This window comes from Phocoena phocoena, chromosome 13 (genome assembly GCF_963924675.1).
Source record: "Phocoena phocoena chromosome 13, mPhoPho1.1, whole genome shotgun sequence".
In the NCBI taxonomy this organism is placed as follows: Eukaryota; Metazoa; Chordata; class Mammalia; order Artiodactyla; family Phocoenidae; genus Phocoena; species Phocoena phocoena.
In genome coordinates, this window is record NC_089231.1 from 82,958,763 (window position 1) to 82,985,815 (window position 27,053).

Below are 27,053 nucleotides of genomic sequence, written 5' to 3' on the forward strand. Positions count from 1 at the left end.
ATGTCGGGCAGGTCGGTTCGAGCCGAGACCAGGAGCCGGGCCAAAGATGATATCAAGAGGGTCATGGCGGCTATCGAGAAAGTGCGCAAATGGTAAGCGGAGGCGCCGGCTTGTTCTCTCGTTCGGTTGCAGGCTCGCGCCGCGGCCGCCCCGAACCCCGAGACCAGATACAAAAAGCCGGCGGGGCGCAGCGCCCCGGGCCGCCCGCGGGCCCAGGAGTTGGAGAGGGCGGGCGGCGCGCGAGCCGGGTCACCTGCGCGCGGCGGGGGCCGCGGCCGCTGCCCAGGTGCGCTCGCGCCTGTCGCCCACCTGGCGCGGCGGCGGCAGCCTGGAGGCGGCGGGCGCCCCGGGCCGGGCGGTGGAGCGGCGGGCAGTCCCCGGCGCGGCGCTCGGCTCCCGGGAGGGGGGCTCGGGGCCGGCCCCAGAAGCCATTTCGTTTTGTGCAAGTCACATGAAAGCGGCTTCCCGCGCGCCGGGGCCGCGATGCCGGCGGCAGAGGGGAGAGCGCGAGCTCCATTGTGCAGGCACCGAGCGGGCCGCCGCCGCTGTCTCCGTCTCCTACCCGCGCGCCCCGGGCGGCGCAGCGCCGGCCCCCGCGCCCTTGCCCGCGCCGGGCCTCCCTCGCTCCCTCCCTCCCTCCCCGGCCGGCTGGCTGGCTGGCTGGCTGGCTCGCTCGCTCCCCGCCTCCCAGGCCCGGCGCCCTCGAGTCTGCGGAGTTTGCAGAGCGCGAGCCGTTTAAATTTAGCGCTTTGGGCTGCCTGGAGCGAGGGATCTTGGCGAGGAAGAAAGATGGGGGCGAGCGCGAGGAGGAAACGCCGGCGGCGGCCGCGGGGCCCGGGGCTCCGGGCTCCCCCCTCCCGCCCCGCTGTGCCCGGACCCGGGCGCGGGGGTCTGGGCAAGCGAATGTTGGGGGCCAGACCCCGGTCCTGGGCCGCGTCTGCCTGTCCGAACCCGGCAGCTCGCGTTTGTTTTGCGGAGAGAGCCGTTGTTTTTGTTCTTTGCGCGGGGGGCGAGGGGGACTCGGTGTCTGCCGTGCGGTTTCTCCAGCTCACGTGAGATTCCGTCCGGCGTGGCCTGGTTGTAATTAATACGACTGAACGTTTCCCCGGCCTCGTCCGGGTCTGTCTCGGAATCGGCCCGAGGGCCAGGCCCGAGGCGCGAGCCGATCGCCAGGTTGGGGCGGACTTGTTGAAAACTCCCAGCTCCCGGATTTCAACTTTATTATTTTTTTCCCACGGCCTCACCAGGGTCAGGGAGGGAGGGGAGCCGCAGCGCCGTTCGAGTGTCAGCGCCCGCGGGCTCGTCCTGACCCTTTATTTAAAGCCTGCAAACCCTCGCAGGCCCCGTGGCGGGCTCTGTTTATGTTTAGGGGTGTCATTTCTTGAGTAACGCCTCGCCTCGGTCCCTCAAAACCACTGGGGGCTAGCCTCCAGTCTAGCCGTGTCACAAGTTAGCTGTCCTTTCTGAGTCAAACCCAACAAAAAAGGCAAGAGGAAAATCAATAAAGTCCACGTGCTCCCGGGCCTCCTATGGAAAGGGCTGTCTGCAGATGGCCGGATGCCCGGCCGAGGGCTGGGTTTGGCTCTAGTGGGACAAAGAATTTTCAGAACCGTGAGAAGGGAAGGCCTTCCAAAGTTGAGATCCAAGTCTTCCCTGCCGTGGGAGCTCCCCTGGTGCGCAGGGCGCCCAGTGCCCGGACTGGAGCCATTTAAAAATGGCAGAAACAGCTGCAGGCCAAAATGCACAGGGGAAAACAAGCCCACCACCCCCTCTCCTGCGGGATTCCCAGAGGGAAGGCTGGAGTGGTCCCCTGCCTGAACGCCTGTGCAAAGAAAGAGCTGTTGTCTGGGCCTGAGTCCCTTCTGTCAGCAGCCTGGAGGTGAGAAAGGGGTGGGGGCCAGCTGCCTTTCCGTGCTACGGGAGGCTTGGCGGGGCCTTGCGCTCCAGGTTCCCAGCCTGGCGGAGGCTCCTGCACCCTGACAGCTGCTCTGCTGGGAGGGCAGATGGAGCTGTGTGGGGTTTTCCACCCTGCCGGCCCCAGAGCAGCCGGCCTGGTGGCCCTCAGTGTTGCTTAGCCCGCTGCCGGCGAGGCCTGTGTTTGGGGGGACAAGAGGAGAACGTGTCTCCCTTCCTTTTTTGTGTCTTGGGAAACTACGAGTCAAGTCCTCTAGAAGACCTCAGGCTTTGGGATCTCATGGCTGGGCTTCCAGTGTGACCTTGGGCTAACCACATAACTTCTCTAACCACGACCAGAGGTTCCTGTGCTACCTTCTCCCCTTCTGGAATAGCACCATGTCTCGAAAAGCACTTATCCTACACACAGGAGCAGTCATTAAATGCGGTCCTTACTGTGGGGTAGAAACTTGCATTTTGCTGATTTTTCTTTTTCTTTCTTTTTCTTTTTCTCCTGCCCATTCTAAGTAAAAAAAAAAAAAAAGCTTTTGCCTTGTTTCCTGGGTTTCCCCAGCCCCGAAAAGCCAAATCTCACCCTCGCTGTGCCTTCAGAATGCGTCTTCCAGTCAGCCCTTGTGGTTTGGGGTTGTTTATTAACTGTGTAGCCACCAACCGTGCATTTCACCACTGGCTGGGACACTGGGTTGCCAGATTGAGCAAATAAAATTATGGGGCACCCAGTTAAATTTGAATTTCAGGTAAACAAAGAAATAATATTTTTAAATACTTCCTTTTTTTTTTTAGTGTAAGTATGTCCCATGCACTAATTGAGACATACTTATACTAAAAAAATTGTTCGTCATTTATCTGAAATTCCAATTTAACTCTGCATCCTGTTTTGTTTTGTTTTGTTTTGTTTTTTTAAATCCAGAATGGAGGTGCCTGGCATACCACTTAGCCTGTAAGCCTAAGGTGGTATTTCTCCTCAGTCCCAGGGACCCCTAAAAATTCCCCCTTCTGCCAGCCCTACCCTTCCCCTGCTGTGGAAAAAGCCAACAGCCAGCCGTGGCCACCCTGTCGGTAGCTGCCGGCCGTTTCTCCTCTCCTTTCTGTGTCCCAGCAAGGCAGGTTGGTGGAGTGAGAGGCAGCTAGAACAAGAAGGAAGAACGAAATGGTGGGCTCCTTTTGGGGAAGCTGGGGCAGGGTTAGGAGGCCCCGTGTGGGCGGAGAAAAGCAGGGCAGGGGGAGTCCCTGGGCGGGAGGCAAAGCCTTGAGCCTCGAAGTAGGCTTAGGCCTTGGACCCCTGGATCCGTGGTCTGAAGGGTGGCTTGTGAAGACAGAGAGAGGCCTGTTCCCCAAGACTTCCCGCCCGTCTCTGGGGGCGAGGGGAGGTTTGACTGTGCCTAAACCCTCACCTTGGTACTTCCAGGGGCACCCTTCTACCAGGCACAGGGCAGGTCAAGCGGGCCTGGGCCTAGTTAGGATGAGGCCAGCTGTAGCCAGGCCTCCTACGGCGCCAAGGACTAGCCCTGAGAAGTGGATCAGGAGTGAGGGGTTCGGAGCCCTCTTTGAGGGAGTCAGGTCACCCTGGCTGGCTAGCCCTTCCTTGGACCTGACCTTGGGGGAACATTAGACATTGCCCTCGGCCTAGAGAATCTGGGGAGAAGGGTGCGCATAGTTTACACAGGAGCCCGTGCTGGGGAGGGGCGTTTGGGTCTCTATTCCTGCAGCTGGGACCTCATTTGCTGCTTTTGTCCAGGAGCCCAAGCCTGGTGGGGAAGAGAGAGGCACTTAAGCCTGGCTGGTTACCAGGGGCCAGCAAGGCAGGAGGGCTCAGGCCGTGCCCAGGGCAGCTTCGTGGCAAGGTTGGGCTGCGGCCTGGTGGTTGTGGTGAATCCGAGCCCAGTGCCTGCAGGTGGTGAGACCTGGGGGATCCGAGGGAGCCCCAGGGCCCCATCTGGAGAGAGTCAGTGCTCCTCGGGGCATGTGGGCCCCTCGTGGCCAGAACATGTTTTTGAGAGTGGCCAGGAATCTGCATTTTAATGTGGGGTCTGGCTTCTTTTTTTTTTTTTTTTTAAGTCTGGTAATTGATTCAAATTTTTAAAAGTACCGTGCAGGCCAGACAAAACACGCCTGTTGGCTACTTGTTTGCTACTGCGGATGTAATTAAGTACAGCTTAATACCTTTCTTTGGGCTTGGGGGGCTGTGTGTTCTAGGGTGATGGGTTTGGAGGTGGTAGTGGGAACTCTCAGCTGCTCTCTGGAGTTCCTGTGTCATTTCCCGAGGCGCTGCCAGGCCGCTGGCTTGATGACACACCCGGCGCTCCCTGGATGTGTCTCCGAAGTACCGGCTACTCACTCAGTGACTCGCCCCTGAGCTCTGGGGCCTGTGTCTCCCTGGGTGGCTGCTGGCCGGATACCAGGCTGAGGTCGGGTTCTCAATGCTCTTCCCTCTGTCCCATGGCCCCTCAATGCCCACACCTAGAAATGCAACTGGAGAACGGTTTCTAATCCCTGGGGTGAGTTGGGAACCTGGACCAAGGGAGGCACCAGAACCTACCTGTGTTCAGCTCCGAACCTGCAGGGCCTGTAACCTCTCTGGGAAGCTACCTGCCACTTGATACATTCATCTTGGCTCAGGTGTGGCCTGAGAAGCCCAGATCCGGCACCTGAGAGGTGTCCTGTCTATTGCAAGTCAATTACTTTTTTTTTTTTTTTTAATGACACAATCAAGCCTTGGATTTGCTGACCTACTGGGGCCCGGACCAAAGAAGCCAGCTGAGGGGCTTGTGAGTAGTGAGTGCCTTTGGCCATTTGCATGGGATTTGGGCGATTTGTCCAGCTTCTGTCACCGATGTGCTCTGTGGAGTCATTTCTTAGTAGTGTTTCACAGGAGACAGAATAGCAGGGGTCAGAGCCCGTGTCCAGTCCTGGTTCTGCCGTTGACTAGCTGTGTGACCATGAGCTACTGGTATAACTTCTCTGGGCCTCCCATTGCCCCATCTATAAAGTGGGGTGACAGTAGTCTCCCTCTCACAGGTCTGTTGGCAATTGTCGGGAGAGAGGGCATGTAAGTAAAGTGCTTGGCATGGAAGCCCTCAGCGCACAATGGCCATTATCATTGTTGCTTTGTCACCAAGGTTGTTTCTTGGAACGTCTCTGTCCCTTCCAGGCACCTGTTGATTATTCAGCACGAAGGTGGGGAAAGACTGGGCTTGTGGATCGTCCATCCTGCCTCTGAGAGGCTGGGGACAGGTGGGTGGTGACTTAGGTGCCTGACTTTGTTTAATTCTCTCAGGGCTAAACGGGGCAGGGATGGGGCAGGGGAGGCTGCTCCAAAAAGCAGTGTGGCATGGAGGTTTGAACACTGGTTCTAGGGAGAATGACTCCACCTCCCCCTGCCTCAGTTTCTTTATCTGTCAAACAGGAAAGGTGACAGTTGCTGCCACGAGAGCTTATGGGATGATTAGAGTGTGTGCTCAGCGCACAGAAGGCACTAGAAATGGTCATAGTAGAATAAGGAAAAGCCAGGCCCTAGCTTCCGCCAGCCGGGGACTTTGGGACGGACCCGCGCAGGCACAGTTTGGGGTATGGAAGTGTCCGTGGTTTGGGTCAGCTGGTTTTGAGTGTGCTTGGGTACCTGGAACCCCCAGTGGTGAATGGGAGCCAGGTGGCGGTAACGTGTCTCACCAGCTTGGGAGGGCTACTTGCCCATGGAGGAGAGGACCCAAGGCCAAGGTCTTGGTGGGGAGGCTGGACGAGGCGCCCACAGCCACACGTGATTCTCGGCTCTGGTGGAACCCGTGTCGCTAACGTTGCTGAGGGCTCCCGGCCGCTATGCCACCTACAGCAGGTGTACGTCTGGCTGTCCCATCAAATTGTGGACTCCAGAGCCCAGCTCCCTGGTTGAAACCCCAGCTTTCCTTCTGAGGGGGGCTCTCCCTTAGCCATGGTGTCCTCAGGCACGTGGCCTCTGGCTGTCACTCCTAGTGTTAGGGGCAGGAGGTGACAGGACCTGACTCGTAGGCTGCCAGAGGTCGAGGACCGAAGTTGGGAGGCTGGGGTGATATAGCTAGAGAAGGACGATGCTCGAAGCAGAGAGGTAGGAGGAGAGAGTGGTAATTACCATCATTACCCTTAGTGAAAAGCAGTCACCCCCTTTCCTTCTCGTGGCTTGTGATTTGCTTCTCACCATCAACCTGCCTTTGGCAGCTGGGGGCCCCTGGGCACTGTGCCCCAGGAGTTTAGGATGTGGCTGGGGGTGGATCGGGGGCACCTGTGCAGACGTTAGGAGCTGAGACCCTGGAACTGAAGCCTGTCTCCGAACTGACGTATAGGGTCTCGGGGCAGGCAACCTCCCGGCCGTGGCTGCCCGCAGACGGGGCTGTGCTTCCCTGCCGCAGCCCCTCGGTTTCAGCATCTGGGGACTGCCCTTGGGGCCGAGGCCACTGGGCATCCAGGTTCCCCCCTGCTCTCCATTCCCCGGGGCTGATCTAACTGGCGTTTGCCCGGAAGAGCCTGGGGTGGTTACTCATGCTGTCAGCTCCTGCTTCCCTTCCCACGACCTCTGAGGCAGGGTGCAGGGTGAGGGGGGCAGGGTGAGCCCCTGGGTGCCCTTGGGGAAGACCCTCCCACCCCCGCGGAGGAAATGCCCTGTTCTGAAGCCCTCTCTGCTGCCCAGAGGGGCTCGGGTGGCCCAGTTCGCCGGCTCTGGGGGGGTGAAGGCTGGAGGAACCGGGGCTGATTCCCTCCATCCAGAGGAATCATCCCAGTGGCAGCCCCGCCCTCCCCTCCGGTCTCACGAGGCACTCTTCCAGGCACAGGAAGCAGTCGACATGCAACATGCTTTGTCTCACTCGCGGAAGCCTGGAGAGACTGACGACCCCATGTGGTCTAGCAGATGGGGAAACTGAGGCTCAGGCTGGCGAAGTGACTTGCCCAGGGGCCCCCAGCCAGCGAGCGGCGGAGCTGGGATTCAAGCCCTCGTCTGTGTGATCCGGAGATGTTCTCTCAGCCCTGCCTGGAGCTGTCACCGCGTCACAGCTGCTCCAAGGGAGTGCGGCCTGTGCCCCCCGCCGGCGTGAGCAAGGGCCTGCCCCCGAAGCCCCCCGGTAATGGGTTCTTCCTCGTCCTCTGCAGGGAGAAGAAGTGGGTGACTGTGGGTGACACATCCCTGCGAATCTACAAGTGGGTCCCTGTGACGGAGCCAAAGGTTGACGATGTGAGTATGTGGGGCCGGTCCCCTGGGGTGGGGCTGTCCATCCACACTCTCTCCCATCACAGGGAGCGGGGGCTGTCCACTGCCACCCACCATGCGGGGACCCTGGGGCCAAGGCCATTTGGCAGCGGAAGGACCCAGCTTAGGGCTGGAGAGGCTGCTGAACCTGTGTCTACCCCTCCCCCATCATCCAGCCCCAGAGTTTGGCCCTCAGAGAGGTGGGGAATGTCCCCTGTAAGTCGCCTCTTCGGGGCTGACAGCCCCATGGTTTGCCAGTGGGCACACTGCTTAGTGCAGAGTTATCCTCTCCCTGAGGCCCTGGGCACCATGGCTTTGCGGTGGGCGTGGCGGTACCTGCAGACAGGTACCTCCCCCATCGTTGTGGTGTCATTCTTGGCACCTGACCATCTGCCAGGCACTACTTTGTGGAGTGAGCTCTTTATCCACTCTGGACAAGGGAAGACACAGGCTCAGAGAGGCAAAGCCATTTCCCCAGAGTCACACAGCAAATGTCAGGTCTTTTGACTCCAAAGCACATACTCTCCACTCTTGGAGAGCCTTCTGGTGGTTGGAGCTGCTGGTGAAGGGTGACCCCAGCGTGAAAGTTTGGTGCGGAGAAGCAGGGACCATTGACAGGGGAGGGTTCCAGGAGGGGCGGCGACTGTGACCTCTAGAGGAAGGCCGCGTGGCTGCGCTTGCTCTCAGGGAGGCATTGATGACAGACTTGCCCCGCATCACGGATAGTTTTTCAGCCTGGTGGGTCCCAGGCCAGTTACCCTCAAAGACCCACAGGTCAGCTGCTCTCATTTCCAGTCAAAATCCAGAATGGTCCCACTGACAGGCCTTTGCATGGGCTGTTCGTCCTGCCTGAGTGCCTTCCCTACTATGCAAGGATGGCTCAGCTCACACTGACCACATGCCTCCAGTCGTGACAGTGGGCACGATTGGTAGGTTTCTAGGGGCCATAAAGCGGGGCAGAGACTTCCCTGGCGGTCCAGTGGTTAAGATTCCACAATACCACTGCAGAGGGCACGGGTTCAATCCCTGGTCAGGGAACTAAGATCCTGCCTGCCGTGTGGCGTGGCCAAGAATAAAAAAAGAACTGCGGGATAAAGCCTCTCTCCACAGTCTCCTGTGACCTGCCCCACGAGTCTTGGGTCTCCTGGCAGGGCTGAGGCTCCATTCTTGACCCTTTGATCACATGCAGCCCCTGGGTGGGTCGGTGCTGGGCTGAGAACGTGGGGGCTTGTCATCCCCTCTGGTCCTCGCCTGGGCTGGTTCGTGGAGCCACCAGGGCTGCTTCCCCCAGAGGCACCGACATAGACTGTCCTGGCCTTTGGTGCCGGCCGTTCCGGAGGGAGAGCAGAGTGCAGCCAGCCTCCTCGAAGGCAGCTCCTGGCTCTTGCCCACAGGAGCTTGTGTCTGCGCCTTGCACATCATTAGGTGTTGTATAAACGCCGGTTGCATTTGAGAAGATGTGGTCCCAGCTCTCAAGGAATTTATAATCTTGTTGGGGGAAGATAATTATAGAATAGCATGAAACAGACATCAGGGAAGTGCCAAATGGATTGTGACGAAGGAGAGAATGTAATATATGGGCTATCAGGAAGGACAGGGCAGCCTGGGGCTGGGCAAAGACCTCAAGGTTTGGATTTGGACAGACTACCCCCAATTAGCCTGTGATACCAGACGGGTGACCCCACCTCGCTGGGTTAGTTCCCTCTTTTGTGCTGTAGAACAGTAACATCCAGCTCCTGGGGTTTCTGCGACAGAGCAAAGGCAGTATATCATATGGGAAGAATTTAGCTCAGCACAGCTGCGCAGACAGTGCTCAGATGCTAATTCGCTGTCATCTCTGAGCCAAGATGTACAATACTCCTCCCCCCTTTCTCTAGGGTGGTGGGTCCCACGCCTGGCTGAGCATTAGATCCCCTGGGAGTCTCAACAAAATGCAGGTTCCTGGGCCTCACCCTGGATAGCTGGATCCGAATCCCTGATGGTTGTGGCCGGTAATCTTCAGCGGGAAGGGGTAGCTTTCCATGTTTTTGTTTTTGGTTGGGTTTTTTTGACCGCGCGGCATGTGGGATCTTAGTTCCCTGACCAGGGATCAAACTTTCCATGTCCCCTGCATTGGAAGCGCGGAGGCTTAACTACCTGACCGCCAACAGAAGTCCCTCTTTTCTTGTTTTCAAACACCCAGTAATGACGTGGTTACATCATTTTTTTTTTTTCTTCAGAACTCTTGAAAATTGTCTTCTCTTAAATAGGTAAAACACGTTACAAAATTCAATTGTTACTTTAAAACTCTTTTTTAAAACTAAAACGATTCACATGCCATAAAGTTCACTCTTTTAAAGTGTGCCAGTCAGTGTTGGTATATTTACAGCTGTGCAACCATCACCGCTGTAATTCCAGAACGTTTTTCATTACCCCGAAAACAAAACGCATACCCTCCCCAAGATCCTGGAAACCACCAGTCTACTTTCTGTTTCTATAGGTTTGCATATTCTTCACATGTTACTTTTTTTTTTACAGTCTTATCTTTTTATACATCTGCTTCCCATCCCGGCTGAACACCTCCAACCCCATCCAGCTCTTTTCCTTGGAGACAACCAGTATTTGTTTATCCTTCCAGAGAGCTTGTGCACGCAAAACTACAAACACACGCTCATTTATGCTCTTCCTTTACCACCAGTGGCAGCATCCTGTTCACATGTTCTGCACCTTTCTTTAATACATCTTGGAGATACTGAAATATTTTAATATGTGAATATTTCTGCGGATCCTTCCATATTAGTACAGGAAGAGCTTGTACTTGGACTCTGTGATTGTCACATCCCAGTGCGTTGAGTGAATGTACTGTAATGTGTTTAACAAGTCTTTTACCAATGGACACAGTTAGGTTGTTTCCACAAAATTCCATTCCATCCGTAAAAAATGGAACCATGTACAAAAGCATCCCCTTGACCTTTCCCTCCTCCCCTGGGCTTTCCCTCCTCACCTGGTCCCCAGTGTCGGGCCGGAAGTCAGCTGACTGTCTTTGAGGAAGGCAGTCCCAGGGGCCTGAAGATGGTGGAAATGTGTGAGCTGTCTTTTCCATCCCTTACCTGGCATCCCTGTACTGTACCTGCTTCGGGCAGGGTGACCATGGCCTTTTCCCCAGAGGAAATTCCCGCCAGCCAGGGTGTTTGCATACCTGTGGGGCTGGCCCCAGAAGCAAGGCAGCCTTACCCCCAGCCCCCCATCGCAGCCCCGGAAGCCTCCCCTCCACAGGGCTCCTTGATTCCAAAGCAGGTGAGGCTCCTCCTGGGACGTGTTCAAATGCCGGCCAGTGGAGCCCTCCAGAGCCCTGGGGGCTCCAGGATGAGTCAGCGGAATAAAATATTCATCTCGCTCCCCAGGGTCTCACTCGCGCGTGCACACACACACACAATTTGATGACTCGGTTTCTGCATCATTTTTCTCCTCCAGAAAAACAAGAACAAGAAAAAGGGCAAAGATGAGAAGTGTGGCTCAGAGGTGACCACCCCGGAGAACAGCTCCTCCCCGGGAATGATGGACATGCACGGTGAGCTCCCCGCAGCCAGCCAGCCAGCCGGGCCCCTCTCCTGCCCGCAGCACTTGGTTGTGTTTTTGTTTTACCAGCAGGTTTGTTCACATTCCAGTCGAGGGGTAGGAGGGCTGGGCAGGACCGGGAGGCTTCTGTGCCAAGGAGGAGGCTCAGCAGAGGAGAAGAGCAGCAAAGCCAAGAGTCATTAAATGAGCCAGAGACACAAATGTCACAGGACGTGTTCTGTTAGCCCCATGTGCCCAGGAAGTTTTTTGGGGGAATCTTATCTTTTTCCCTCCTGGGCCTGACGTATCATATGAATGATTCTTATTTCCTATTTCACTTGGGCTACTGGGAAGCTCTAACTGGATTTCTGACTTCATGTGAATCAGTCTGGGACCCTAGGACCTTCCCTTCTACATCGACTGCCTAACTTCCTTTGCTGTCTTGTTTCAAAAGTTGTAACCAGTGTCCCACTGATCAGATCCAGGCTGTTGACATGCTTTAGCCAGTCTGCAGTTCTGATGCTGCTGGTGGGTTTTTTTTTTTACCTTTTTATCTGAGAGGAAAGGCACAAATCCTAAGTGTGTGGCTCCATGAGATGTTCACAAACTGCACACACCTTTGTCACCAGCCCAAATCAGGACAGAATGTTCCCGGCAATCCCCGTGTTGTCCCCTCCCGGTCATTCCCCAACCCACCATGGAAAACCACTACCTGACTTCTAACCTCAGAGAGTTGAACCAGAAGTTTCTAAAAAATTGAGTTTCTGATATTTATAAATCAGAAAATTTGCATTTCTCCCATCCTTTGAGAAATCAGATCTGCCAGCCCTTGGGCATGTTCTTCCTCGAGGCCACAGCCCACTGCAACAGGAGCAGCTGCCCCTGCGGGGAGAGCGTGGCCTCTCCAGGCCCACCAGGCTCACCTCCTGTTTTGTCCGCAGCCTGGCCCTGCCGGTCTAGGAGCTCCCAGCACTTGCCTTTCTCTGTCTTGATCCCAGCTTCAGTGTCTTTGTACTTCTGACCACCCAAGCCTTTTTGCGCAACAAGGTGATGTTAGATAAATAAACAAGTAAGTCAAGAGGGAATAGTGGTTGGATCTAGTTTGTAACCCTCCAGATCCAGGCTGTCTTACTCTGGGGGAAGGGAGGCCAGCAAACTTCCCCATTTGCCCAAACTGACTAGTCTGGAAAACAGTCACAAGCTCCAAGGGCAAGGAGTCTTGCTTTTTGCTGAATTGGCTTCAGAGAAGCACAGGGGGGGGTGTTCGCTGACAGTTAACATGTCAAGAAAGTGTCTTACACACACACACACACACACACACACACACCAACAACTGGCCGTATAATTTTAGTCGGGATGCATTTCATTTTCAGAAATAGGTATTTGAGTTGGGACGCACCCTGTCCCTCTGTCGCTGGTTAGCATCCCCACTCTCTGGGGACCGAGGAGGCCCCTGGCCTGGCTCAGTTTCAGTTAATTCATAGAATTACAGGTGAGAACCTTTTCGAGCAGAGGGCAGGATCCCACCTGGATTCTAATGTGACTCTCCTAGGATCTACCCATCATGGCGTGATCCTGGGCTAGGTACTGAACACGTAGCCTTGGGGTGGTAATGCCTACTTCACAAGGTCGTTATGAATATTGAATAAGATAATCCCTTAAAGGCCTTGGCGTATCAGTAGCTAACATCTAAGAAGCTGTCACAGTGTGCCAAGCATCTTGCTCAGCCCATTTTGGGCATTACCTCATTTAATCCTGGTGATGAGCCACCTTTGTACAGATGGTGAAGCTAAGGCTCGAGGAGGCGAAGTAACTTGTGCAGAGTTAGGAAGTTCATAAATGCCAGTGCGGGCACCTGCAGTCCTTTGGAGGAGGCAGAATTCAAGTTCACGGCCACTAGCCCAGAAAAATCTAGAATACTGAGCAACCCAGGTCCCCGACTCAGGAACCGTGCTCACCTTCCATTTTAGTACATGTGCAGCCAGGAAAGACCAAGTCCGCCTGCAGGGAGTGAAAGCTCAGGGAAAGCTATGGGCCTGGTTAGAGTTATCTGGAAGGCTACAGGCGGGAGGATGGCCACAGGAGGACATGAAGGGACAGGGCATCTGTCTCCAGGATCCACCTGAGGTCAGCCCAAGCATCAGGGTCACGCCGTTACCAGGTTACCAGGCAAGGCTCAGGGCAGCTGACTTGTTAAACATTAGCGCTTACTGTCCTTAATTAGCATGACCTAACGCTGGGACCCAGAGGTTGAGCCTCCGCCTTCTGTGCTTCCAACACACACGGCCATGTATCTTGGCATAGGAAGGAGGCTGAGATTTTCTCGAAAGGTAAATCGAGGGTGTTTATATCTTTTTTTTTTTTAAGTCCCAGAATTCACGAGAGGATGCTTTTGTGTAATGAGCGCCCCAGAGTACACTTAAAATAAGATGCAATTTACCAAGTCAGGGCTGCAGGGCTGCCTGGCGCTTCCTCACCAGGTTGAGGTAGAGGAAAGACTCGGGGTTTGGGGCTGGGCAGACCAGCCCGACCCAGGGGCTCTGCTGCTGCGACTCAGTTTCCCCATCTGGGAGGTTGTTGATATTAAACGAGGTGACTGTAAATTCCCTGGCCTGGTGCCCGGCATGTAGTTAGGTGCCCTGGATGTGTCGATGTGCTTCTCGTTTTCTCTCCTCTCCTTCCTTCCCTGTCTGTTTCTTTCTTCCTCTCTCTCTCATTTTTACAAAAATGGCCTTGGTCCCAGGTGCACAGCATGGCCCAGGAAAGCAGGGTAACACCACATGGGTATCTGTAGTTTAAAATGACTCTTTGCTCGCTTCTCGGCCTTTCGGCTAAGGTCAAGTGTAGTATCTGTTCTTATCAGTTTAATATCTGATACGTCCTCCATCCAAGGACAATATATTGAATGGATCTTTGGAGCAGGCGGTTGGAATAGGAGCTTGCTATGTGTGGATGTGTGTCCCCTCCACACATCGACCTGGTATTGCAGTACCCCCAGGAATGGTGCACCCCCTTGGGGAATAACTCAGTGTCAAAAAGCAAACTGTGGGGCCTTCCCTGGCGGTCCAGTGGTTAGGACTCAGCACTTTCACTGCTGAAGGCCTGGGTTTGATTCCTGGTCTGAGAACTAAGATCCCACAAGCCTCACGGTGCGGCCAAAAAAATAATAAAATAAAATGACTCTTTGTGCCCAAGAAAGGGTGTCCAGGGCAAGGGGGGGATGTGCCCCAGGATCCCCAGCTTGGCCCCCCAGCTTAACCCCTAATGCCCTTGCCCAGCTAACTTTCTTCCCCTTTTCCTTTTTATTATGAAAAAATGTCATAATAGAGAATAGTAGAGAGAATAGTATGATGAAACCCATATGCCTACCCACCTAGGTTTTCATAACATTATGCTACATTTGCCTCATCTGTTTTTTTGAATGTGTTAAGTTTTTTAATTGAACTACGATTTACAAGTAAAAAAATGCACAGCTCTCGAGTGTAAAATTCAGGGAATTCTGACAATTGTATGCAACCCATGCCAGAAGATTTTAAAGTACATTTCCCCACGTCATGATTCTTAAGTCTGTACCTAAACACTTCAGCACGCATCACTGATAAATGACATTTCTATCTACCCACTGTACCATTATCACTCCTAAAAAAATTAATTCCTTACTTTTAAACTCCAGACTGTATTCAGATTCCCCATTTGTCCCAAAATGTCTCTCAGAGCTGGCACATTCAAAACAGGGTACAGATAAATTCCATACGTCATGCTTAGTTGTTAGGTCTCTTAAATTTCTTTAATCTGTAATACGACCGTAATCTTCTCTGCTTCTCCTTTTATTTTTTTTTCCTTTAGTTGCGTTGACTTGTTGGAAAGCCTGGGCCGGTTGTCCTGTAGAATATCCACTTTCTGTTGTGAACTTGTTGCCGTTTCTCTGCCTTTTATTTTGTATCAAGTGGAATTGGTCCACAGCTGGATCAGATCCGATGAAACGGTTTGACAATGCTGCCTTGTGGGACCACTTTGGCCTTTGCAGTGCTTCAGAGCCAGGCCCACAAGATGTCTGGTTTCTTCACCCAGAACAAGACCTCACGTGACCCCCAAAGATTTTGTTTTATTTATTTATTTTTGGCCACACTGCGTGGCATGTAGGATCTTAGTTCCCCGACCAGGGATCAAACCCGAACCTGTGTTGTGGGAGCTCGCATTCTTAACCACTGGACTGCCAGGGAAGTCCCCCCTTTTTTTTTTTTTTTTGGCCCAAAGATTTTCAACGTGCCGGGCCACCGTCTGCGGTCGGCTGCCGCTAACACAGGAGTCCCCTCAGTGAGTCGGGGAGGGGGAGCTCAGATGAGCTTCCACCCTGCGCAGAACGTGTGGGGCGGCCCTGGGTGGGCAGCTCAGCGGCCTCAGGAGGAAGAGGTGTCTCCTCCCCCGGGAGAGCGTCCTGTAGGGCTGCGGGCAGCAAGGCCGGGGGGGGACTGAGCCCCCCCCCCACGCCTTGAGTCAGCAGCCGCGGCATTTCACGCTGTGGTTCTGTCGTGTCCCCCCACCCCCCCACCCCGTGCAGATGATAACAGCAACCAGAGCTCCATTGCAGACGCCTCCCCCATCAAACAGGAGAACAGCAGCAACTCCAGCCCCGCCCCCGAGCCCACCTCGGCCGCGCCCGGTGACGGCACCGACGCCAAGGCGGATGAGGCCCAGGCCGACAGGAAGGAGCTCCCTGGGGCCGAAGGTATGTGCCCTCAGGGGCTGGGCTCAGAGGGGGCCTCTCTCCCGCCAGCCTTCAGCCAGGCAGTTGGAAGGGTCTTTAAGGAGGTCCTGCCAAGTGCTGGCCCCCAGAAGGTGACGGTAGAAGAAAGGTAATGCCTGGAGCTCATATTCTTGAGGGGCAATTAAAAAGAATCATACAATGTAATATTTGGAAAATAAGTGCTTTGGAGAATTATAAAGTAAGAAAGGGGAGTGGGTTAGGGTTGCATTTTAAATAGGATGGTCAGGGAAGGCCTCACTGAGAAGTTGACATGAGAGCAAACGAGGCTCAGGTTAGGGGAGGGAGCAAGCCAGGTGGGAGAAGAACATTGTGGGCGGTGCAAAGGCCCTGTGGCAGGAGCGTGCTCAGCGTGGCTGGAGAAGAAGGCATGAGGGTCTCAACAAGCGAGATGAGGTCAGAGAGGAGGCGGGACCTCGAGTTTTGGGGCTCATAGGCCACTTCACAGACCCGGGTCTTTATGCTGAGTGAGACAGGAGCCCTTGGGAGTTTGAATGCCGTGATATGAAGGATCACCTTGGTTGCTGTGATTGAGGTCAGACGATGGGGAGGCCAGGGCGGAGGCAGGGAGACCAGCGAGGGGGCTACTGTAGTTGTCCAGATGGGAGAGGATGGTGGCTGATGAGGTGGTAAGAAGGGGTCTGACTGTGGAGGACGTGTGTATACGTGTATATATGTATTTATAGGTTGGTTTATTTTGAGGCTTCTGGCTTCTTTTTATTTATTTGTTTAATCTTGAGTCTTCTATTTATTTATTTATTTTAATGTTTATTTATTTGGCTGCACTGGGTCTTGGTTGCGGCGCGCAAACTCTTATTAGTGGCACGTGGGATCTGGTTCCTCAACCAGGGATCGAACCCGGGGCCCCGTACGTTGGGAGCACAGAGTCTTAGCCACTGGACCACCAGGGAAGTCCCTCTGGATTCTCTTTAAATGAAAAAGTTTCCAGTATACAGAAAAATTGAACGAATAGTATAATACTCTCCTGTATACCCACCAGCCAAACTCGTCAGTTGTTAATGTTTAATGTTTTGGGGTTTTTGGTTTTTGTTGGAGGGGGGTTGTGGTTTGGTTTGGTTTTTTTGTGTATTTTTGCTTTGCTTAAAAGTATTTTTTTCTGAGGCCATTTGACATTGAGTTGTAGACCTTATGACGTTTTGTCTCTAAACACTTGAGCATGCATCTTTTAAAAATAAGGACATTCTCTTACGTAGTCACGATGACCATTATTGCACCTAAGAAATTGAACAGTAGTCCCTGATTGTCTAATATCGAGGTGTGTTTTGGGGGCAGAGGTGAGAGTGTGTTCGATGGGCGGTGTGTGGGCTGTGAGAGAGGGGACTGGAGAGTGACTCTCGGCACCTGGAGGGACAGCCTTGCCCCCACCTGTGATGGGAGAGGTGGAAGGGCTGGGCCAGTGGGGTGTGGAGTGTGGAGGGGCAGGGCCAGGGCCATCTGGAGTGCCTGCAGATGCCCGAGTGCAGAGTTGGGGGTTCCAGGGAGAGGTCCGGGCTGATAATGCTCTTACCTGGTGGGGCAAGGCAGCTGGCCTGGAGTCCGGGCTTCCAGATGCTTGGGGAGGGCGTGCATCTCCTTGGGAGAAGGCCGTCCTGTGTTGCGGAGTTCATTCACATCCCCTTCCGTTCTGTTCCACACACTTCACCCACGTCAGCCCCATGCAAAACTCCATGCCAGTCCTGGGTGACAGTCAGCTGAGTCCCACTCCTGACTCCCAAGAACTCATGGGCAAGACAAGCACTGAAGCTGAGAATTACAGTCTACAGAGGTCGCAGACAGACGAGATCGAGCATGTGGTGTGCGGGTGTGACCGTGGAGCCCAGTGGTGTTTTTATTTTTAATTGGAACTCGATGCCGAAATTTTTTTTTTTATTGGAGTAAAATTGCTTTACAATGTTGTGTTAGTTTCTGCTGTACGGTGAAGCGAGTCAGCTATATGTATACCTATATCCCCTCCTTGGACCTCCTTCCCCCCCATCTAGGTCATCACAGAGCACTGAGCTGAGCTCCCTGTGCTTTACAGCAGGTTGTCGATGCCGAAATCGAAAAGTTGAGCGATTTCACTTAAAATAAGATCGATTTCCAGCCTCTCTTAAAAAGTGGGAAGATCTGGCAATACTGGACCTGCATTTCCATTGAGCAGCAACCAGCTAGAGCAGAGATGTGGCTGCCTCTCCAGAGAGGGCCAAGAGGACCTACATTCACCAGTTACCACACTCCCCACCACGCCCTATTGTCTCCCTGACGCTGAGGCCAAAGGCAGTTGCCATGTATTACACCGTGAGATCACTGTTGTTTTCTGTTTTTGTTTGTTTGTTTTTTTGGCTATGTGGCTTGTGGGATCTTAGTTCCCCGGCCAGGGATTGAACCCAGGCAATTGGCAGAGAAAGCGCAGAGTCCTAACCACTGGACTGCCAGGGAATTCCCTGTTTTTCTCATTGTTGATTTAAAAGGAAAGTTAATATGTTTCTTGAACCTTTTTCTCTAGTAAGAGTGGAAAAGTAAAAGGCTGAGAGGTTGGGGGAATGCACATTTCTTTGAGGAAGAAGAGAATATTCCTTTAGATTTTCTTTACAAAGCTTATTTGTGTCGGAATTAAATATTTGTCTCATTCATGGCACTGCCTGGCCCCTAAGGGGGCTTTTGAGCTCACAGTGAGATGCAGTAAGGAGGTGCTGTCTGACTTAGTCTTAAAGGATGAGCAGAGATAGGAGGGAACTGAGCAACCCAGGCAGAAGGGACTGCAGGGCAGTGCCTGGGGACCTGCGGGGGAAGATGCCCATGTGCCAGGAGCACCTCTGTGAAGGGGGTGCAGGTAACCCTACACAGGGGAAACAACCATGAATTAGGATGCAGACTGAAGTGCACCCCCAGCTCTCCAGGGTCGTCCCCCTCCTCAGGGCGGACCACTGCTGAGTCTGTTTTGTAGCCTTCCAGAGATAGTCTGCCCCTAGAAGCATCTGTATAAGATGATAACCTTTCTCTTTAGAACGCTTTCACTTAGCCATCACCATGGAGATAATTCCACGTTAGGACACACGGATTTGTCTTATTTTCTTTACCAGCCTATCATTGAATGACGTGAATGTGCCATGATTTATTTAAATAGTCCCCGCGTTGGTGGTCATTTGGGTTGTTTCTGTCTTTTTCCTACACCGACAGTGCTGGAGGGAGTCTTGTGTGCACGCCTCTTTGCTTCTTTGCTCAGGTGTGAGTGGGTGTGCAGGACGCGGCCCTGGAAGGGGGCTGTGGAGACGAAGGGCACGCCCTCTGTAGGCCCTGCGGGGTCGTCCTCCAGCGAGCCGGTGGGCGGAACGGCAGAGCAGGGCCTTTCAGCCTGGGCACTGTGGGCATGTGAGGCCGGATGAGTCTTTGCTGTGGGGAGTCCTGTGCATGGCGGGGTATTAAGAAGCACCTCTGTCGCTAGATGCCAGTAGCATGCCCCACCCCCAGTCGTGACACCAAAAATGTTTCTAGATGGGGCCAAATGTCCCCTGGGGGAGCAGGGGACAGAATCGTCCCCAGTTGAGAACTCTGTCCCAGGGACTTTGGCGCCGCCTTCTCCCGTGTACAGCACGTGGGCATCCCCTCTCGTTCCCATGGGGCCCCCCGCCCAGGCCTGGCGGGGGGGAGGTGCTGGGACGGGGCCATGGACACAGGACAGCTCGTCACATCTGAGCCGACCCTTGCTGGCCGAGTGGCCTCAGGCCAGCGGCATCACCTCCTGCGTGCCTTCCTGCTTCCTTGTTCATAAGATGAGACCAATAAAAGTTGCCTCTCCTCAGGAGGCTGGAAAGGAGGCGGGGCTCGCGGGGGTGGGGCAGCGGGAGGGCGGAGCGTTCCTGGGGGAGCTGGGGGCGGGGCCTGCGGGGCCAGGTGCGGACCACTCCTGGCTTCTTGCTTGCTGGGTTTGTTTGCTTGTTTGTTTTTGCATTGGGAGTCTTAACCACTGGACCGCCAGGAAGTCCCAGTGGCTTCTTACTTTCTGGCCATAGCCTCGTTTCTCCCATGTTTGGGGTGTGCGGCTGCTTTGCCCTAAAGGGTCCAGTAGAGCTCGGCAGCGGAATTACGTCTGGGGTCGGTGCTTCCATAACCTCTCCCTACCACCCACAGCCCCACGCCCCATCACAGGTGCAGGTGGGAGCCACACCGGGGTCCCTCCTGGCCGGGCCAGGCCTCTGGGCCGGCACAGTTGCCCAGCTTTGACCAGGCGGGACCGCACTGGCGGTCAGGCCTGCCTGCCCACAGCCCGGGGCTGCCGAGCTCCTGCGGGAAGGACAAGAGGCGGACCCTCGGGCCTTCCCAGGTTGGGGCCTACTGCCTGCGGGACAGGGCGGGTTGGTCGCCAGCTGTTGACCTTGCTTTGAACTTGTTTACTGCTGAGTGAGTTCAGGGAATGACATAATGTCCAAACTCCCTGGACTAAATTTAGGCCCTCGGAAAATAATTTCCCCTGAGCTGGTTCCAGTGCTGTTGGGTTAAGAGAGTCAGGCCACTGCAGCGAGGCCTGGAACGCTCCGCCAGCTCTAAGGCAAGTTCCCACTGCGCTCTTGGGCCGGTCAAGGGATTAGTGTGCCTTTCTGGGTGACCGGCCACCTTCATGATTTCTAAGCCTGCAACGGGGCCCTTACCTTCCTCTCCACTCTGCAAAGCCCACCGGGTAGGGCAGAAAAGGATCTGTAGTCACAGAGAAGGAGGACGATAACTGCAAAGGTTTGTTAAAGCAAACATATATTATGAACTAGAATATAAGGTTAACATGGATATTTTGTTTTTTTTAAATTGAGATGAAATTCCCGTAGCATAAAAGGAAGCATTTTAAAGTGAGCAGTTCAGTACCATTTAGCACATTTTAATGCTGTGCAGTCATCACCTCTGTCTGGTTCCAAACTGTGCTCATCACTCTAAAAGGAAACCCTGTATCTTTTGGCTGTCACTCCCCATTCCCCCCAGCCCCTAGCAACCACCAACCTGGTTTCCATCTCTGTGGACAGAGACAGAAACATTATCTGGACATTTCATATATATAAAGGGAGTCATGGAATATGTGACTTTTGGCGGACTTCTTTCATTCAGCGTCATGTTTTCAAGGTTCATCCACATTGTAGCCTGTGTCAGCGCTTCATTCCTTTTTATGGCTGAATAATATTCCATTGTGTGGATGGACCACATTTTGTTTATCCGTTCTTCCGTTAATTGACATTTGGGCCGTTTCCACCTTTTGGCCGTCGTGAATAGTGTCGCTGTGAGTATTTGTGTACAGGTGTCAGTTTGAGGACCTGTTTTCAGTTCTTGTGGGTCTATCCTACAAGTGGAATTGCTGAGTCGTACAGGAATTCTATTTTTAAATTTTTGAGGAACTGCTGTTACATGGATTTTAAAGGTAAAACTAAAAATATCAAAGATATGTCAGGTTTATGGGGAGTTTGTTTCTCTGCCCTAGATAATCCCTCATTTACTCCCACCTGGGATTATTTTGCTGCTTGGATACTTCTGTCTTTCCATTTAATCCTCACAGCGGCTCAACGGGGCGGCTACTGTCAACCTTGACTTTACGGAGGGTGAGGGATCTGAGACCCAGGAACAAGTGGCAGAGGCAGTATTAGAACCCAGGCCGGTTTCTAGACCCTGTGTCCCCCTCCCCAGACACCAGCTTGTAGGTGTAGCCCAGGGGCCTCAGTGAGGTGGACCCCTGACCCTCCCCATGGTGGCAGGAGAACCCAGCTCAGACCCTGGCGGAGTGTCGGGTTTCCTGGCACTGCCCTGAGCGATCAGGACTGCTGGTTTAGGGGAAGTGAGAGCGTGTGTTAACCGAAGCTCCCCTGGGCTCCCCTGGGATGGACGGGCTGAGGGTCAGCCTCCTTGGGAGGAGGGCTGCAGCTCCTTCCCGCCCTGTCCCCAGCCCTGTGTGCCCTGCTGTCCTCAAGCCCTGGAGTGCTGCCTGCTTTCCCCCATTTCCCCATATTGCTTGCCTGCTTTAGAACTTAAGCCTGGAATTTTTTTCCCCCTTTGTTATGCCTCTGCCTCAGAAACCCCAGAAAGTAAGGCGTTCTTGAGTATTTTAGCGCACTTTTTACACATTAGGGTGACATATGTCGTTGGTGTCTTGAATGCAAGCAGAGCTGAGCCCTGGGCGTGATGTGGCTGCTCCCTCCCTGCGCTCTGTGCCCCAAATAAGCTTCAGGTACGCCGGCCGTTCCCCCTTCTTCCAAAGCCGCATCACCTCACACAGCCCGCTAAGGCCTGCACCTTCCTTCTGCTGAAGGAACATGGTGGGGGGAGCAGGGAGACCAATGCACGAGAAACAGCTCAAACGACTGGCGAAACGGGACTCATTAAATAAGTGATTGCTTGATGGAATGCTGTGCGGCCATTTTGGAGGCTCTTGTATTTACGGAATTTTTGAGGACATGTATTTTGGAGAAAGTCTTCCAAAATACTATGAGATCCCTAGCTGGGGAGAGTGTAGAACTGTATGCATGTAGGGAGAAAACATCTGGAAAGATGGGTCCTCTAAATCCTCTAAAATGTTAGTGGCGTGGTAGCTGTGGATGACAAGATAGTTGGTGATTTAATTTTTTTCTGTATTTTCTGTTTCTTGCAATGACAATCCGAAAAATATCCATATTATGAAGAGAAATGTTTACAAAGGGGCAAGTTACCTCTGTGGATTCCCCAGCTGGAGAAGGCAGGCTCCCTAAAGGAAGAGGGAGGAGTCAGCAGCCATGTTGGTTGGAGCGTGCTGTGTCCACCAGAGGGCGCCAGGTGCACGCAGCACAAAGCATCCTGTAGCATCCTTTAGGGGGCCTCTCAGGGCATTTGGTAGGTAATAGGTGTACAAGGGGAAGGGTCAGAGGCCACAGGGCTAGAGTGGGGCCTGGCTGCTTAAAATGAGATCCCTAAGAATAAGCAAGACACTTCCCAAGCCCCCCAGCCTCCTTGCCGTCCTGACAGACCGCCTGGCCACAAAACTACCCAATTCCAGGTATTTTTAGTAGTTGGTCCATCTGGCTCCGCATCTCCCGTGTCTGAAAACAGCTTCTGTCGTCTTGCTTTTTCCCTCAGATGCTTCTGACGAGCAGAATTCACAGTCTTCAATGGAAAACTCGATGAACAGTTCAGAGCAAGTAGAGCGGCAGCCATCTGGAGATGTGGGTCTGGCCGCAGAGACATCCACAATCTCTCAGGTACCTCGGTCGAGGTCTCAGAGGGGCAGCCAGATCGGCCAGGAGCCCGCTGGGGTGTCGGGGGTACGTCAAAAGGCGTTTTGCTGTTCTGTTTCGTTGTTTGCTCTTTGGACGATTGGAACTGTCTGGTATTCATTGAGCAGGATGTGTGAGCATCCTTCTGTGTCTGAGCTGGTCACTGGGGCCCATGGGGAAGGAGGAGACACACGGGTCTGGCCCTTGGGGTGCGTTCTTTATCCCAGCCCCAGCCTCACCACTTTGTTTATTCGGGTCCACAAAAGCACTGCCCGGTCTCAGTGACCCAAAGTCAACTTCCCTTAGAGCTGGGAAGATAAGACTTCAAAATCCTAAATGCCCGATGAATCATCCTTTGGAATTTCACGGCTGACAACACTCCCCCTGCTCGGACCCCTTTCTGGGTCATCACCGTTTGCCACAATCTGGTCTGAATCAGACAGTGCAGACTCAGGTGGCTTTGTGGACAGGAGGAAATGTCCCGGGTTCGAATCCCAGATCCTTCACTTGGCACACATGAGCCTCAGTATCTCCAGCTGCTAAAATGGGATCACGGAACTGTCTTTTACCATCAGCCCTCTGTGCTTATCTAAGAGGTCTGAGGACTCAGGTATCAAAACTTCAACTAATAAAACTGTTTCCACTTTGCTGAGTATTTTCATACCTGGGGAGAAATTGACAAGTAGCAGAAAGAAGTCTATACTTCTGTCTGTCTGTACTCTGGGGAGCCTTCAACCAGGCCTTCTGCAAAGGAGAGTGCCTCTCAGATTTTCACGTCTCCATACCCTTGGATCTGCAGCCCCCTTTCAGCCTATAGAACACCCTTCCAAAGGCCCAAAGACCCAGAGGTGGTGTTGATGAAAGATGTCTTTGCAGTGGCAGAAAATCGGCCACAACCTAAGTGTATTGGAAGGCTTAAATAAATCTGGGGTCATGGATAAAACAGCCTGCTATGCAGCTGTTAAAAAGAGTGTGTTGACCCAGGTACAGATAGAGAACAAAGAAATATTCTCACAATGTGAAACGAAAAACACAAGACAGAGCCTCGAGCATAGCACGAGCCCATTTGATTAAAACTACGATACAAGTCAAAGCCTCATGTAGATAGAGCTGGTAAAACCAAGAAGCAGCTGGGGTCTCCTGGCCTCTTGAACTCAGTGGAGGAAAGATAGCTTGAAACCTTGATCCACACCCTGGGGGCATGTAATGCTTTCCACTGACATCTGAAAAGTCCAGGGGTCTTCCATTCTAACACGCCTCCCCCACTCCCATTTCCGGGGACCCAGACCTGAAATGGGATCTCTTCTGCCGTTTTCCTGCTCACATAGACATGCCACCTGTCTCCAGAGCTGCGAGGTTTGTGAGCAAGGCGAAGGGTGCGCCGCACTAAAGCAAACAGCTTGGCATTGGTGTTCAGCCATTCCTGTTTAAAAAAGATAAAAGCCTCCCCGTCCCCTTTCTCAGCCCTTCCCTCCTGCCCTCTCCCTTACGCAGGACAGTTGTCCTGTCTCCGGAGTCCACTCCCAAACTCACATACTGTCCCCCACCGCGCCCCCCATGCAAGTGCTCTGCAGACACTTCACCTGAACGGGATCCACCTTCCCCAGAAGGCACGAGCTTTTAGCACTTTCATAAGGAAAAGGGAGGGGTGCCTCCCTGCCGTACCTGCTCTCAGGGTTTTCCTCAAGAAACTCATACACATCCTACATCAAGGCCCAGGGCTCTCTCTGTTTCACATTTATTGGGTACCCACTGTGTGTCAGGCAGTAAGCTGGGTACGAGGTAGCCCGGGTGAGCCAGCAGACATGGTCCCCCAGCCCTCGCGGGGCTCACGATGGGTTCGGCGGGTGGGGGGGGCGGCGAGACACAGCCGGGAGACAGCAGACACAGGTGGGCCACGGTTCATGCCGCAGGAGGACGGGAGCGGGTCGGTGAGGAGATGCTTAAGAGGAGCAGAGTGCCCCCCTGGACGGCGTAAGCGGGGGGCCGTGGAGGGCTGAGAAGTTAGGGAGGCGAGGGCAGGCTTTCTAGGCAGAGGGGACCGAGGGTGCACAGGCCCGGAGACAGGAGCCGTCCTGAGGAGCGGAAGGGGAGGCTGGATGAGGAGGGCGGGACGGAGGGGAGAGCGGGAGGCCGCCTCTGCCTGGCGAGGAGCTGGGCTTCTGTTCTGAGGCCAGTGGGACAGCAGTCTATGTAGGATCGCTACTTTAAGAAGCTCTCTTGGGCTCTGCTCAAGGCCGGGTAGGGCGGCCGTGGAGCGGCTGCTGCACCAGCCAGATGAGGGTTGGAGGCTCAGGTGTGGACAGGGTGGCAGGCAGAGGGCAGAGGGGGTGGGCCGAGGGTCTCTGGAGTTGGAGTTGGGCGTGCGGGCATGGAGAGGAGGGAGGGCTCCAGGGTCCACTGTATCCCAGGCAGACAGTGGTGCTGTCGCCAGCTGTGGGAGCACCGGTTAGGATGGGCGAAGTCAGGAGCTGGATTCAGGTGGTGGGTCAGGTTGGAGCTGCCTGGGATGGTGGCGTGAGAAGGTCGAGGGAGAGGCAGACGAGTGAGCGTCGAACTTTTTTTTTTTTTTTTGCGGTACACGGGACTCTCACTGTTGTGGCCTCTTCCGTTGCGGAGCACAGGCTCCGGACGCGCAGGCTCAGCGGTCATGGCTCACGAGCCCAGCCGCTCCATGGCCTGTGGGATCCTCCTGGACCGGGGCATGAACCCACATCCCCTGCATCGGCAGGCGGACTCTCAACCACTGTGCCACCAGGGAAGCCCTGAACTTTCTTTTTTTTGAGTCCTGGGACTTCTTGGGAATTTGGTGGCAACTGTGGACCCTTCCCCCAGAATAACAGACTTGTGTACATTCCACAGTGCTGAGTGTCTGCCCCGGGCCGGGCACCTGTGCTGAGCCCTGGCTGAGCAGTTGTTAACTGAGCCCTGGATGAGCAGTTGTAAACACGGCCAGGTTGGTCTAGGCTTCGAGCTTGCAGAGGTAAACCTGAAACTGCGGATATAATTACCCTGCAGCTAATGAGAGATTGGAAGACATGAGTGACATGGGCTTGGCGGACACAGGAGCAGCTTGGGTGTGAGGCTCCCCGTGGGTCCATGAACCTTTTTAAGTCCACGAAAGGGTCACAGGGTCAGAACCGCGGACACCCGCCCTTGGGTCCTTCCTGGGCTGATCTGCAACCTCCCGGCTGACCTGAGTCGCTTTCCTGGGGTCTCAACCTGTGTTTCTCTTTTCTTCTTCTTCCCCCAAGGATCTGGAAGGAGTGCCACCCTCCAAAAAGATGAAACTGGAGGCGTCGCAACAAAACTCCGAGGAGATGTAGACACCGAGTTCAGTTCTCTGATCCACTTCTCACGGGAGATGCATCAGCGGGCCTAATTCTAGAACAACCTCACCCGAGCGGATCCCTGTTGGGTGCGAAGGGAACTACTAACTTTTCAAGTTTACCAAGTGCAAATCCAAGAAAACCTAGAATGGCGTAACTTCTCAGACACTGAAGAACTTCTTGCTGTGAAGCAGAACACTCGAATCTTGAAGTGACTGTCCTGGGGAAGGCGGGGTCGACAGCTCAGGAGCGTCTGCACACTGTCTCTGAAGCCAAGATTACATTTGTGTTGCTGCTGTATTTTTTTTTTTTTTTCCACTTCTCTATATAAGGATGTAAGCTATCTGAGGGTGGTACCGATCAGGAATTCACTTTTTCATCGGGGCTTTTCACTGTTCAACTGATTCCTTCCACTTTCTTTTTTTGTGCCTTGTGCCCTTGAGGTGACCTCTGGCATGTTTTCCTGGTTGTTTTGCATCTCCCCTTGCAAGTGCCCTCTTGGTTCAGTTCAGGCAGCCATTGCCCTGGTCCTCACATCTCTCTCCTCCCTGCCCCAGGACTTCAGCTGGAGCGGACCAGGCAGGGACAAGGAGAGCCCGAGGCTGCAGAAGAGCAGGACCTCCCCGGCAGCCTGACTTCCCGGTCCAGGGGGCTGAGGGACACACCCTGAGCCCCAGTTGGGGACAGCACCGGCCTCCAGGGTCCGAGGAGTCTCCGATGTCTGGGCACCATCCCCAAGGGCTTCCACAGAGCCCTTCGATTGTCTGGCACTTCTCCCTCTGCCGCCACCACACCGCGTCCTCCCGCAACTCCGAGGACGGACTGGCTTCTGCCGCTGACTGCAGGGTTGTCTCCTTAAGACGATAAAGGGGCAGAGGAGGCTGGGAGCAGAAGGGAGGAATAGCTGGTGCTGAACTTTCTCTCATAGGATGTTGCTTGGATTTCAAATCCACAGTCACCTGCTGCCCTCTGCTTGCCGCCCTCCCCCCCAGCTCCACCCGTCCCCACCTGCAGAGGAGGCGAGGTTGCAGTCGGCCAAAATCCAAAATCCATCCGCTTGCTTCTACATACGG

General features: G+C 54.1%; 1 protein-coding gene and 1 pseudogene across 2 annotated transcripts; both read left to right on the forward strand.

The window, feature by feature from the left end:
- BCL7A (BAF chromatin remodeling complex subunit BCL7A) lies at window positions 1–25,977 on the forward strand. 2 transcript variants are annotated; one of them, XM_065890469.1, is made up of 6 exons: window positions 1–92; window positions 7,033–7,114; window positions 10,583–10,679; window positions 15,228–15,395; window positions 22,515–22,699; window positions 25,906–25,977. In XM_065890469.1, exons 1-6 carry the CDS (start codon window positions 1–3, stop codon window positions 25,975–25,977), a joined length of 696 nt encoding a protein of 231 aa, XP_065746541.1. The 2 variants fall into 2 exon arrangements, with proteins under 2 accessions (XP_065746541.1, XP_065746542.1); XM_065890470.1 differs by having other exon boundaries at window positions 22,515–22,636.
- LOC136133345 (U2 spliceosomal RNA) lies at window positions 13,478–13,680 on the forward strand (annotated as a pseudogene).
- Window positions 25,978–27,053: the final 1,076 nt, after the last annotated feature.

Excerpts from the sequence above, each read along its gene's own strand:
- BCL7A (XM_065890469.1), top strand. The coding sequence starts at position 1 with ATGTCGGGCAGGTCGGTTCGAGCCGAGACCAGGAGCCGGGCCAAAGAT. Across the intron at positions 10,680-15,227 it reads GGGAATGATGGACATGCACG|ATGATAACAGCAACCAGAGC; the intron begins GTGAGCTCCCCG and ends CACCCCGTGCAG. Across the intron at positions 15,396-22,514 it reads GGAGCTCCCTGGGGCCGAAG|ATGCTTCTGACGAGCAGAAT; the intron begins GTATGTGCCCTC and ends TTTTTCCCTCAG.